The 13,603-nt window shown below is 47.8% G+C and overlaps 1 protein-coding gene across 5 annotated transcripts in view; it reads right to left on the bottom strand.

Moving 5' to 3' along the window:
• Nucleotides 1-9,746, bottom strand: part of EPHA4 (EPH receptor A4) — a 149,716-nt gene extending 139,970 nt beyond the window's left edge. For 2 of the 5 annotated variants that reach the window (XR_002078985.2, XR_002078987.2), the window contains exons 1-3: nucleotides 9,513-9,741; nucleotides 6,395-6,462; nucleotides 1,440-2,103 (exon numbers count right to left, since the gene is read on the bottom strand). Coding sequence is in view for 2 of the 5 variants with exons in the window: in XM_019445811.2 (XP_019301356.2) it covers nucleotides 1,440-2,103; nucleotides 6,395-6,462; nucleotides 9,513-9,603 (823 nt within the window). In the remaining 3 variants the exon portion in view is untranslated. Of the gene's footprint in view, nucleotides 1-1,439; nucleotides 2,104-6,394; nucleotides 6,463-9,512 lie in introns of all 5 variants that reach the window. The other 3 variants (XM_019445811.2, XM_019445812.2, XR_002078986.2) reach the window with 2 other exon arrangements.
• Between the last annotated feature and the right edge of the window lie 3,857 nt (nucleotides 9,747-13,603).

Genomic DNA, 13,603 nt, shown 5'->3' with positions numbered 1-13,603 from the left:
ATTTACGATGGATTTACGACATTCCTTGTTAGCTGCTCCTAGAAATAACTAGCAAATCAGGAGTGCCACTTTAAAACAGCAAAAAGTATAAAGGGGAAAAATGCATAACCTATGACATCAAATTACCAAAAATGCAACTTTCTTGAGGTTATAACTGTTGATTTCCAGTCAGTCAAGTGGATTGTTCCATGGCTAATCCCACCCTGTCATTAAGATGGTTGAAATGCCAGACAAATTGTTTGGCAGTCAGTTATTGCGGGGTCTTTAATCACCAAATCAGATGAACCATGTGGCAATCAGTCTACAGCTCAACAGTCACCCTGAGAAAAGATTAATCGGATCCGTTCCATAGTCGAGACCAGAGTTACACTGTTTAGCAGTAACCATAAGATTGGTGGCAGCAGACTATTGATAACCACTAAAAATAAAACATCAAGCAAAAATAACAACGGTAGGCATGACTGAGCTTTTTAAGCCTTAATCCACACACAACATGAGCAATCCATCTAAATATGAACTTTTTTCATCCCCCTGCTCAGAAACAAAGCCGCTGCAAAGAAAACTCTTTTACATAAACACCCCAGGAAGGAGAAATAAGGGAAGGAAGAATTGCATACACTAAACTTCAGCAAAGAAAATCGTCTTGGTAATATGATAAGTAGTAATTAACGTGATAGAAAAAAGTCTCGATTTCTTCAAAAACTCAATAACCAAAATGGATCACAATTTACTATGGCTTCCGACCATACAGATCAAGTAAGACTCTCATTAGCTCTTTATCACCTCCTCGGGGAAATCAAGAGGTCTTTCATCAAGATTAATGTCACTTGCAGACCCTATCAATGGGTGCTCGGTGGAACAGAGTGTACTTGAAACCTTGTCACTCCATTTTGTCTATACTCCACTCCACTCGTCTACACTGGCCCATGAGACAGGAAAAACTGGACTTTCTTCACACAGCTCGATTTTAATCAGTGGGAGGGAATTGCAAGAATGCAATCCTAATGTCACCGTTAAGTCGTTCCTGTACATACATACGCGACAAGAGATATTTAACCATTGCTGCCATTTCCCCAGGTCTGTAGACAGCAAAACTATGGCTTGAAAACGTGTCTGCCTGCTTAAAGTAAGGATCAATCGAGTCTGTTTCTTCCACTTGTTCATTTACATTTCAGAGGGCACATCAAGCCAGTTCAGATCTAAGTGCCTGTTAGCAAATGTGTTTGGCCTTCTGCTGATTACACAGCATCATTTATTTTGTCAGTATTAGAAATGTCTTAGCCTTGCCACCTGGAGCTATAGCACTTACTCATTAGACCCCTCTGTCCCACCACATCCCACAGGGGCTGCTAATTACTGGCTTTACTCCATTTAGTCTCATCTCTGATTTAATTACGTGCACTAAGCCCTAATGAAAAGTACAGTATGGCTCTCCTTACCTTGGCATTCTCCATTCCACTCTTCATGCCCAGCATTGCATAGGCAGTTGCCAATGGGTACCAGCCACTCACCATCTGCCCCACAGTACATTTTTGGCACATCCTTTTCTTCTGAGTTGTTGACACAGGAGCCTCGAACTTCCACCAGGGAAGACGTATCAGCCCCTGTGATGGTGTCTGGAAATTGGGCCAGGTTGCGAACGGTGAGCGGACACTTCTTATAGAACACGCGGACCGACACCAGGGCAATGCAGGCCCCCACATCCTGAAAAGCCAGGTAAAACCCCTTTTTGCTCAGTGGCCCTACATCCCGGATCTCAGTGTTCAGCTTCATGATTCTGTCACCAATGTCCACTTGGGTGAAGCTCTCGTCGGCCGCAATGGTGTCAATCTTGGCAAACTGGCTCTCTCGGATGAAACGCTCTTTGTCATTGTCCGATTCATAGTAGTACAGGTTAAACGTCTCCTTGCAAGTCCCCATGACACCCGGAAGACTGTTGCAGTCTCTCAAGGTGAACTTGATCTCAATGTACACCCTCTGAGCCCCTTCTCGGGTGATCCAATCAGTTCGTAGCCAGTTATTCTGACTGGGTTCCATCACATTGCACACTTGGTAGGTTCGGATTGGTGTATTTTTTTCATCCATTATACTCACTTCCTCCCACTGCAAAGATCCAGAGGAAATGTATCAATTACAAAATGTCATCATACGGTGATTTGTCAATTCCGTTTTACCCTCGCAGGACAGTGATGATTTTTGTTCCAGTGAGGAAGCAAACTCCTGAGCATCAACCCTCACTAATGAAACGTCTTATGGGAGACAAGACAACATTTTATTGGGGAAGTATTTTTTTTATTTTTTGTTTTCTGGTTTGTGTGTGTGTGTGTGTGTGTGTGTGTGTGTGTGTGTGTTTGTGGTTGTTTCATTCTTTTGCCTAAAATCCAGAGGCATTGGTAGATTTATTGCTTATGAGTTCACTAGCAGTTCCTTGTGGTGGTCCAACAACCTCAAATTCACCTATTACAACAGCTACAATTTCAAGTGGCAACAGTTCAAATTTACTCATAAATGAAAAACTAGTATGTGTATTGTTTCAACAACTGAGCAGAGACCTGCAAATTAAGAGCAGGAAGAAAGAAGCTTGCCAAAGGAAGACAATTATCAGTTAATTAGTGGTGCTCCTGTCAGAACTTTGCTCTCTAATACCTAAAAAAAAAATGTCAGTCGATTTTTTTTTTTTTTTTGGCACCGTCCCTATTCTTTAAAGAGGTAAAGAAAATCTCACTCTTCTGGTTTTGGTAATCCTGGGAAGACAGAGAGCAAACTTTATGGTTGGATTTCTCAAATCCACTGTCTTTCATAACAATGAGACACCTTTCCAGAGCAATGGATTCAATGAATTATGTATATTCTGATTTTTATATACATATTCCTATTTTTAAAACACATACCCGTAAGGAAACAAGAACGCACATATGCCTCTTCCAAATATTCTGTGGACATTGAAAATAAAATAGTAGGTGGTATCTATGATTGAAAGCCCAAGAAAATTAAAGAAGGCTTTTAGGGTTTTCTTTGCAATCGACTTCCTCACATAAAGATTCTACTGGTGGGACAGTCTGAACTCACTGCGACTAGAGTCGTAATTGCACTCTTGCCACAGCTTTTAAAAATAATCCTAAGAGCAACAAGATTGTTTGGGGGCTCCTAGAGGGCTAGCAGGAAGCCTCCAATTCTCCCCTAATATCTACACTGATGCATTTATATAGATCTGGTATAAATCAGCTTAAGTATCTAACACATGAATATAATTAGAAGAAAAAAAAGATAGTTTAAAAAAAATTCATATTCCATAATAGCCCCACTTAAAGCTCCATTCAATCCAATGAAGTACGTACAACCATAATGTATCTTTTAACGGGTTTTCCATCTGTGCATTGGAAAACTATTAATGGATGGAAATGTTACTCTGTGAAGGGCCACACTGCATAAAATTCTGTATCCCTTTCATCTGCGACCATTATGAAAGTTGGAACGGGGAGGGATAAGTGCCCTGTGGTGATTAAAATTTCTTTTTATCCGCTAAGCAATAAATCACCAGTAATTTACTTATTTGGGGAAATTCATGTAAATCCAAAAATAGATCTCCACCTTCAAAAAAACCCTACTCAGCATGCTTCTCATCTCAGAACAAAGGGAATATGGAAAAACGCATTTATCAATGTAAATGAAAGCACACAGGGATATCTCCATAGAGTTCACACAGGATAGTTTGGGTCTAATGTGAATTTTCCAGCCTGACCTTAATTGTCTAAACACATTGATCAATTCACCAGAACAATGACAAACCTCGGCCTTAGTTTTGTATTTTACAATCAGTATCAGAAACTCAATATACTCCTTTAAAGGGCCGCTGCCAAGAAATTAGGTTTTTGCTACAATGTTGCCATCAGGAGCCATTCCTTTCAATTATTCTATGTTCTGCTTAGTTGTTCTTACAGAAAAAAAAGAGAACAGGGAGTTGTCTCTGACTGTATTTCATATCTGACTTTGTGGTATTGTTAAGTTTTCCCTTCCTCTTTAAAAATAACAATAACAACAAATAAAGGACAACACTTATTGACCAAACCGTGATCCCGAGTTTCCAGCCAAGAAAGATATAAGCCGTTCTCCCTACAGGTAGAAATTTCAGAATAACCAAAAGATACAAATGTGCTTTTATGTTTAGCTAGAAAGAACTTTTTAAAGCCAATCCATCCATACTTGGTAGATAATCCAATTCATACCTTCATTCTAAGCCTGAAAAAGTCTTCTTAAATTACAAGATCTACAGATTAATGAGACTTTATAATTCGGCACACAATTTCTCAATGGCTACTATATATTTTGGAATGACTAATTCTATTATACATAAACAAAATGTCATTTCCAGCCCCTTGCAATAATATCTAAAATGTTACACCCCTAATACTTAAGGAGAGGAAAAAAAAAACAAAAAACAAACAACTACATTCTGCATTCAGAAGTCCACATTAGGTCCATAAAAAGTTCTGGGTTGTACACAATCAGCTATATACGCACAGTATTATTTTAAGAGACTTCAAGACGACCGAAAGAAGTTTTGTGTTTAGAAAAAGTGAGCAGGTGTCCTTTCAGCAGTTGGGGGGTGGGTGCAGGATGTGGGATGTCTACAGCATATTAAGTTGCGGTAAAAGCTTTCCAGAAACTAGATAGACCATAGGCTGTACTCAGAAATGTGTCATTCCTTGCTTTTAAACAGATCACATGTATATTTAGTGTAGCAAGGCAGGTCCAAAATCATATTCGATGCCTTCTCCCTTCAAACTTGAGAGTGGCCAATAAGAAAATAAGGCTCATTAAATTTTCAAAGTACTGATGCGTTCCATCCTCAATTTTGTTCTAATACAGTCAACCTACAGAGCTATCCTCCTGGTACAGCATGGGAAAGCCTCCCTGAATCAGTGACCTTTCCAGGGTATAGGATTAACAAGAGGCTGACTCTCACAAGATAAAGCTGTACCTTTCTTCGCATTCAAAGGATGAGGGCAATTGCCTGCAATCAGCAGTGAATACAGCCTGTCTACACTGCCAGAGGCCTGCCAATCACTCTCCCTCCCTTTAAAAAAATGGTTTTGAGGCCCGACTAGAATTTTTCAGCAGAGATCCAACCAAGTGCAGTCAAGTTCAGGCGGATAAACAGGAAGGCAAGGCGACCTCCGGTTTATTTCATGTGGATTACACGACCTCTTTTGGAAAAAGACCGCCTAAGAGTCTCCATTTGCGTTACTACTTTCTTGCCTTATTTTTGAAGCCCGCCTTTTACAAGTTTCTGTGAATCTTTACTTTTTTCATCCTTTATTGTTCATTCAATGGACAGGTGGTGTGAGGTACCATACCGGGAGCTGGCCTTAGGGCTTTCGCCTGCTAAACACTCCCTCTTTCACCTCCATTGTTTTTAATCAACTGACTCTGTCATAGATTATCAAGCATATAAAAGTAGAATGATCTACTTAATTTTTAAAGGAGTTGAGAATTACTTTAAATTTGGCAGAAGCCAGAGTTAACATGCTAAATGGATTTCTTTCCAAAGCTGATGCATTCTGACCTGTTCTGAAGGGCAGAGGGGGGAAGATGTGGCCATTGACCTAACTGTGGTCTTAAATCTTCAGGAGGCAGGGATGGCAAATTTGAGAAGAAATGAACAGTGATGAACTCTCTCATACTTTATCTTCTAGCTTCCCCTTTCCCAAAGATTCAAGATTCCAAATATTTAAACTTTCCACATTCAGCACCAACAATTCAAAAGCTTGTTGTTGTTGTTGTTGTTTTGGTTCGTTCATTTGTTTGTTTGTTTCTGCATATATTGTGCCTCTGGCACAAGTTCATAGGTCTTTCTCTTTGTGTGCAAGAGAGCTGCAGATAGCAAGGTAAGGACCATCCCCATCACCCCCCACCCCCACCCCCGCCCTGTTGCTTACACATAGAACTAAACCTGTACCTGCTGCAATCAGAAAATGTTTTCTCCCTGGTATCTTTACTTATGCATTTTCCTCATCTGGAAACAGAACAATTGCTCTAAAATGAACCCTGTCAGGACTTCACGGCCATCACATTAATAGGCACGAATTCTAATTTGGTCCCTGGATTGTATTTCTTGAGGGTATTTTAGTTTTAAATAGGCATCTAAGTCTATGCCTCCACCAATCTCCTAATTTTGAAACCCCTTTCTGCCCTTTTGGTTTCTACTTCTTCTATGACAGAGCCATCCAAAGGGAGTATAGGATTTCTCCAACAAAGCGTAATTCACTTCATAGGCCATGGTGGAAATCTGACCCCCTCACCACAATCAACAAGAATCAAGCCATTAGGACTCTCAGAAAGTTGCTAATCACTCCTTTTTACCCTTTGGATCAGAGAGCAACTCGGAACTTACCCCTCCTTCCAGAGGGCTCGCTATCCACCCAAGTTCTCCCTGAACAGACCTGGAATCCAATAAGGTAACTGCAAGAAAACAAAGAAAAAAAAAATGGATTAATTTCCAATGGCAAAAAAACCCAATACTACAAAAACCATTTGCCTGAGCGTTTCCATATGTGCTGAGGGTGTGCATATCCAACTCTGATCAAAACCTAAACTTGGTCTCACTTATGTAAATAATCATTACTTACTTGATCTTCTCCCCTCTTTAAATCTGCACGTTCTTATTTATTTAACTTGCTTAGCATTTAAAATTCCATCCCAGGACTGAGTTGATTCATTTTCGAAAAAGGATGAATAGAGAATCTCAAGTACAATTCAAAAAATAAATATATCTATGTAGGGCAGTTACACTCCAGAGCAAAACCTGCATTCATCTCTGTCTGGTATCAACTAGAGTTATTTGTTTTTGCAAGTTTCAGATGACCACATAACTCATCGTCAAGTGAATTCTAACAGAGAGTACTCAAAGGGTCATGAAAAGGCTCTATCATTTCTTTTCTCCCTCCCCCACCAAAGACAGAGGACCCGGATGTGCTCCCTTTTTTTTTAAATATGGAAGTTTCAGAGAGGGGTAATGGCAGACCTGTAGAATTAAAATGCAAACACACTGTAATATTCTCTTCCCCGGGTCTTTTGGAGGACAAGCAGAGACTTCCCCTCAGCCTAGAAGGACATCACTGGTTTGAATTTTAGGTGAGGGAGTGCTGTCTAACAGATTTAGTGTCCTTGTGCTGCACCTAAGAGGGTGGGGGATGCGGGGGTGGGAAGGCCACAGAGCTGCTACACCCCACCCAGGCTGGAACTGTCCTAGGCACCGAGGACACTGAAAAGGACACAATGGATTCTTAACCTCTCCACATTCCCTTTCCCACCGAGATCTGCAGGCCTGGGGGTCGAAAGGCCCATCTCAAAGGAACCCCTGGGTTATTAATTTGATCAGTGAGACTGGCTCTTTGGGCTGGGGGAGGGGTGGGAATAGGGAGCCCGCAACCTTGCTCCTGGGCACTCCGATTCACCATCTCACCGCCAGGCCCCTGAATTCTGCCCACCTTCCCTGTTCCATCCCCAAGTCAAAGGGCTTCAAATCAGCGCTTTCTCCCGGTTTTCCCGAGGAGCCAGAATTCCTAGGGTCTCTTAATTATTTTAAAATGTAGAGCCCTACCCTGGGTCGCTCCCGCCCGGAGTTGCGCCCCCCCTCCTCATTCCCTCTTCTGGGTCCCTAGAGAAAAGCCCGCTACATCCATTTGGATTTATGTAAGGTGGATTAGGGACACAAAGGGAACAATAAGACCCAATTTACAAAAAAAGGGAGGGAGTAGAAAGGGAGGGTAAAAGGGAGAAAAGGAAACGTGATGGGAATAAAAAGCAACAAAATGAATTAATTTTTAAGGGGGAGGAGCGGCCGGAGGGGGGAGGGGAGATACCACCCCCCTTCCTTCTACATCAGTCTACAGCTCCATCAACACCGTTTTTGTCTAGCGCTCCCAAGTTTTGCCTCCAAAAGAAAAAACAAGAAAAGGGTAAAGAAAAAGAAAAAAAAGAGGAAAGAAAAAAGAAAAAAAAATCTCTGTTACGTCTGGTGCCAGAGAGGTCTTGAGGGACGTCCTAACAAGTGTGCGAAGTAGTCAAGAGAAAGCGAGATCCATGCTTCCCCTAAAAGGAATGACCCTGGGGATGGAGGGGCCTCAGCGACCACGATGGCACCAGAAGCCAGTAAGGAAGAAGGGAGGAGATCGAGAGGGTGGGAGGGCGCCCCTTTCCTCCAAACAGTGTCTGCCGGCAGGTGTGCGAATCTCTCCGAATCTCGCCTCCGTCTGGCGAGCTCCTGGGTACCGGATGCCCAGCCAAGGCTAAGTTGGTTTTTGGCTCCCTCCTTCGGAACAGGAAAAATGATAGATTGCGCAGGGACGCGTGGACGGATTCTGGAGAGATGGACGGATGAATAGATGGATGGATGGATAGATGGCTGGGGGAGGCAGCGGGGGGCGGGGGTGTGTGTACAAGAGTCGACGAGACGGGTGCAAGGCTAGATGCACGCTGACTTGAACACAAGCAGCACCGAACACAGGCGCACACAATCAGGACACTCACGCATAGGCACACACAATCGTCCGCGTCCACGCGGGCACCCGCGCACCCACACACACGCATTTGTGCGCGCGCGCATACACACACACACACACACACACACACACACGCATTCAATTCGCCTTTCTCTGAGATCATCAGAAACTAAATGATCAACCTCCACCTCTCCTACACGGATACAATCTTTCCAGCACGTCCGAAGAGACGCGCGGAAAATACACCCAGACGGGTCCGGTCGGTCTCGCACATTCCATCCAAACTAACCCAGTGTATAGTTCTGGGGGCAAAACCCGAAAACTAGTACGTTCAACTTGCCAGCGGGCTCCCGGGGTCTGCGGGGTTATCTGAAGAGCATGGGCGCCCTTAGGCCAGCGATCGCGCACCCGGAGCGCGCGGCCCAGCGGGGAGAAAGGTGTCTGACGCCGGGCGCTACAGAAATCAGGTCACTGGCGACCTGCGAGCGGCGCCACGACCGCTGTGCAGCTGAGGCCCCGCAGCCGGGTCCTGGGAAGCCCAGGGCTCGGGAAACTTTGCAGAAACCTGAGCTCCAAGGCTTTCGCAAGAACCCTGGAGCACCAAGCACTCACTTGGTTCCAGGCTTGCGTCCCCTCTTGACCGGGGCTGGGTTGGGAACGGTGGTAGGTCCATTTTTTTTTTTTTTTTTTTTTAATCCTGGCGTTAGCTCCCGTGTATCCCCTGGGGCGCCTGGAGCTCGCCTCGCTGGCGGATGCTGATAAACTTTGTCCTTTCGCTACAAACTTGGGTAGCTCCGCCGAATGCACGGTCACCTCCCGGGGCAGGCTGCCCGGCAGCTTCCCCCCTCCTCCTCGCGGATCCCCTCGTCCTGGTCCCCTTCTCCGAAGTGGGGGTGAGCCACTCACGCCAGGATCCCCTCACCCCCTCCGGCCTCGCGCTCCCGGGGATCATTCGCCCGCAGATCCACCTCTCTGCCCGGGACCGCAGAAGGACCGCCTCGCTCTTACCTTCATTCGCGGGGTACACCCTGGAACCGGTGACAGCGTCGCAAATCCCAAAGAGAAACGAAAAGAGGACGAAATAGAAAATCCCAGCCATGGTTCGCCGGTGCCAACGCTGCTCCTGCCGCTTCTATCCCAGTGGAATAAATGCTTAAGTTAGGAGTGCAGCAGGCTGAAGACATTGCCAAGGGGGTGGGCCCAGCCCGTGACGTTCAGCCGCCAGTCCGGGGCCCGCGGCCAATAGTGGCGCAGACGGGGCGGCCCGGCCCCGCCCCACTAAGCAGAGCCCGCCCCGAGGCCCCGCCCCCTCCGGGCTCCGCGGGGCGCGCTGTCTCCCGGGGCCTCGGGGCCCCAGCCCTGCCAGGTTCGCGCCCCCGCCGGAGGGAGACGGCCTGGTCCCTGGACGTCGCCTCAGGGGTCCAGCCCCTGAGCAGTGGAAGGAGCTCCGAAGACTGAATCGACTGGGGGTGGGGGGCGCGGTGGGGGGGATCCGATGAAGATTGGCAACCCCCTCTCCCCCCGCCACGGGCGGTTTGAGATGGAGGAAAAGGTTCTTTTACTGCAATAAAATAAGTATAAAGTTGACCCTGCCGCTTTGCTGTCGCTTTTTTCTGAGGGTCGGAGCGTTCGCGTCTCGAGCGCCCGGGCTGGCGCACCGCCCCTGGCACCCTCTGCTACCCTGCCCCGTTTGTGTCTTTACGGCGCGTCTCCAGATGAATGCTCTTTGGGGGAGTTCTGTGGCTTGATTATCTCTCTCTTCCCTGGTTCCCCAGCTGCCTGGACAGCAGAGACCCGATCGGTCCCCAACGTCCAGGGCAGCTCCCGGCGGGAGGCAAGGCTCAGTCACCGTCTCCAGAGACGGAACCAGTGACTTCTGAGCAACGGAGAAGAGCCCTCTGGTTGCACCTGGCGTTCACGCAGCGGGTCTCGCCCTGGCCGGGACGGGACTTCCCATCGCCGCAGGACGCCCGGGGAGGGCCTGGCCTGAGCTGCAGGGAACCGACTGCGTGTTACCCGGGGGGTCGTCCCTGGGACCAGGCCTGGTCAGTCCGGAGCGCCGGGGCACAAGCGAAGGGCTTCAAGCGGGAGCGGGGGTGCCTGCCGCTGCCCAGACCACGCAGGTGAGGACGCGGAGGCTGCCTGGCGCGGCCGCTGCAGCTCTGCGCTCCGACGGCTGCCGGCCGCTGCTCCGCACCGCTCTCCGCGCCCGGGGGCCGGTGGAGGGCTGCAGAGGCGGCGCAAATCCTCGCAGCTGCCCCTGCCCCGGCCCGCCAGTGTCACTGTCGACCTTTGGGGGAACGCAGGCCCCACTTGGGCCTCGGTCTGTTCCCAGATGTCCCGGCTGCGGGCGCAACCATCCGAGCGCCGCCCGGCGACTGTAACGCAGCGGGCGGCCCCGGGACGGGCCCCCCGACGCGACTCGGTGCGTTCCTCCGGACCTTTAAAGGGACCCCGGTCCCCGTTGAAGCCTCCTTCTTCCCTCCCCCAGGCCGCGCCTCCTCTGTCAACCTCCAGGGTAGGACCGGGATTTTCTCCGGAGCCTGGGTCCCAGCGGGTGGGCGACCGCGGGGAGGTGGCAGGCCTTTCCCGGCGCAGGCAGCGGCTCATCATGAGGCAACCGCGCCACCTGCCGGCCAGGCGCGGGAGTGCGCGGCCCCCGCGGAAAGGCGAGCGGACAAAGACCCGCAACCTGCAACCCGCGGGGTGGAGGTGTGTCCGCGGGGTGTCTTTTCAACCGCCCGCCCACGTCCCGCGCACCCCGACCGCTCCTGCGGTGTGGTGGCCGGCCGGGGTGCCGAGGACCCAGGGGCCGTGCTTCTCGCCAGCTGGGTTACGGAAAATGGAATCAGAACGCGTTTCAAGGAGAAACTCATAACCAACACCCCCAAGGTTGCTGGAGTCGCTTCTGTCCCTGAAAAACATAAAAAGGAATCCTAGATCAAACAAGGCGGGGAGGGTAGGGCGGTGTGGAGGAACGAGGGGGTCCCGGCTGCGGTTTCGGGTCGTCGGCCACCGCAGCGCATCGTGTCTCCTCGGTGGCTGGAGAGCTGCACCCTTGCAAACTCCGCAGCGGGCTGATGAGATGGGCAAGTTTTATTTGAGCACGCCGGGCGAGGCGGAGGGCCGCAGCTGTGCGGGTGGGTGGCCTAGAGGGACAGCTTGCACGGGCCCTAGGTATTTTGGCTTCTCGGTGAAAGACCCGCAATGTCCATGTCTGAGGACATGGATGTCAGTTACTGTAGCTACTGTTTTCACGCAAGTAAGAAGGGGGGGGGGGGAATGCAGACGGGAGGATGTACCCTTATGTGTATGTATCAATTATTTAAACAACTACACGGAGTTCCTTTAAGGGATTCACTTCTAGATGCTTTGTTGTGTTTCCCTGGGTTTTATAGAAAAAAGAAAGGTGAATTTGGTCCCGGCCATTTGGCACAGCCACTGGAAAGAGGAAAGAGCGATTAACGTTTTGAAACAATAGTTGCCGGTTGCCTCTCCGCAAGAGTTTAAATTTTAGTTACTTTTCGTTTTGCGTGTACCTGTGGTTGGAATGGAGGATGGACTGCCTGCCTTCCTAAAAACAGTAACATTTCTAGAACACGCACCGTTTTTCGCCTCCTGGGATACGTGCACTGAATTTTGGAACATGGTCTTTCCAGCCCCGACTGCTTGAAAGCGAGGCTCCGTTTGCTGGGGTACATTCAGTGACTCCCCCTTTTTTTCTTCTCATTTTCCTTTTTCAGACCCCAAAGCAACCCAGTAACCTGGAAGACCAAGAGGTGGGAAATGCTATCTTGGAAAACTGAACTGTACCTTCCTCTGTAAAGAATTTCTGGCATGAATATCAGAAATGAACCGCGGAAGAGTCTGTTCACTGCCTCTACTTAGAGAAAAAGGTCTCTAACCTAAGAGGCATGATTCCTGCCCCCAAATCGGGCAAAAGTGGAATAAAAGATGATGGTCCAGTCTGTCATCAGCCTGGAACCACTTTACTGGAAGACACAAGAATTTTCAACAAATCAATAATCCACTGGGGTCAGGAGCATACAATAGAATACCATAATCTCAAAAAGTACCTAAAACCACCATCTTTTAAAATAAATTCGCTAGGCTTTAGAATAAAACAAGCCTCCTAAATGCTGTAAGAATTCAAGAGTATTGGGGTGTCTGGGTGGCTCAGTCAATTCAGCATCTGACTCTTGATTTTGGCCCAGGTCGTGATCCCAGGGTGGGGGGGATTAAGCCTCGCATGGGGCTCAGTGCTGAGTACTTAACCTGTTTAAGATTCTCTCTCTCTCTCTCTCTCTCCCCCTCTACCCCTCTTCCCCACTCATGCTGTCTCTAAAATTAAAAAAAAAAAATCTAAAAAAAAAAAGAATTCAAGAGTATTTTGAACCCATTAAAAGACATGTCAAAATATATGTGCTTATAAGCGTAATGAATATAGTGATCCAGTATTTCAAAAATTTGGATACATTTTTTCCCTCCTGTACAGTGCCTATACCACAAAGACTTGAGCTACCTTTTAATTTGCAAAGACCTTTTAAAAAAGTGCCAAGTATCCCAGAGTTTCCACCTCTAAGTGGAGGGGCGGATTTCACCAAAGTGGTAACAAAAGGACCTTTGACCTCTGGACAAGTAAGCAAAGACAAAAATACATAAATGCTAGAGAGAGGATAACACCAAGAAGATGAACCCACTCGGCCTTTTACTGAACACTGCCAGATTTCTTTAAAGCTAGTTTTGTTGGGCCTCCTTGGATATCACTTTTTTTTTTAATGTTTATTTATTTATTTTTGAGAGAGGGAGGGAGAGAGAGAGAGAGAAAGAGAGAGGAAGCGCACAAGGGGGATAGGGGCAAAGAGAGAGGGAGAGAGAAAATCCCAAGCAGGCTCTGAGCTGTCAGCGTAGAGCCCGACACGGGGCTTCGCTCATGATCCCTGAGATCATGATCCGAGCTGAAATCAGGAGTTGATGCTTAATTGAGTGAGCCACCCAGTCGCCCCTGGGCATCAGTCTTTTTATCCAGGGACCCCCCCCACCAGTACTGCAATGACTCCCCGTCATTGCCAGAAGCAGGGTTTTCAAGACAGACCTCT

The sequence above is a fragment of the Panthera pardus genome, unplaced genomic scaffold, assembly GCF_024362965.1.
Source record: "Panthera pardus isolate Hobbes unplaced genomic scaffold, ASM2436296v1 HiC_scaffold_10, whole genome shotgun sequence".
NCBI classification, from domain to species: domain Eukaryota; kingdom Metazoa; phylum Chordata; class Mammalia; order Carnivora; family Felidae; genus Panthera; species Panthera pardus.
The sequence above is the reverse complement of the archived record's forward strand: the minus strand, read 5'-3'. Positions and strand labels throughout refer to the sequence as shown.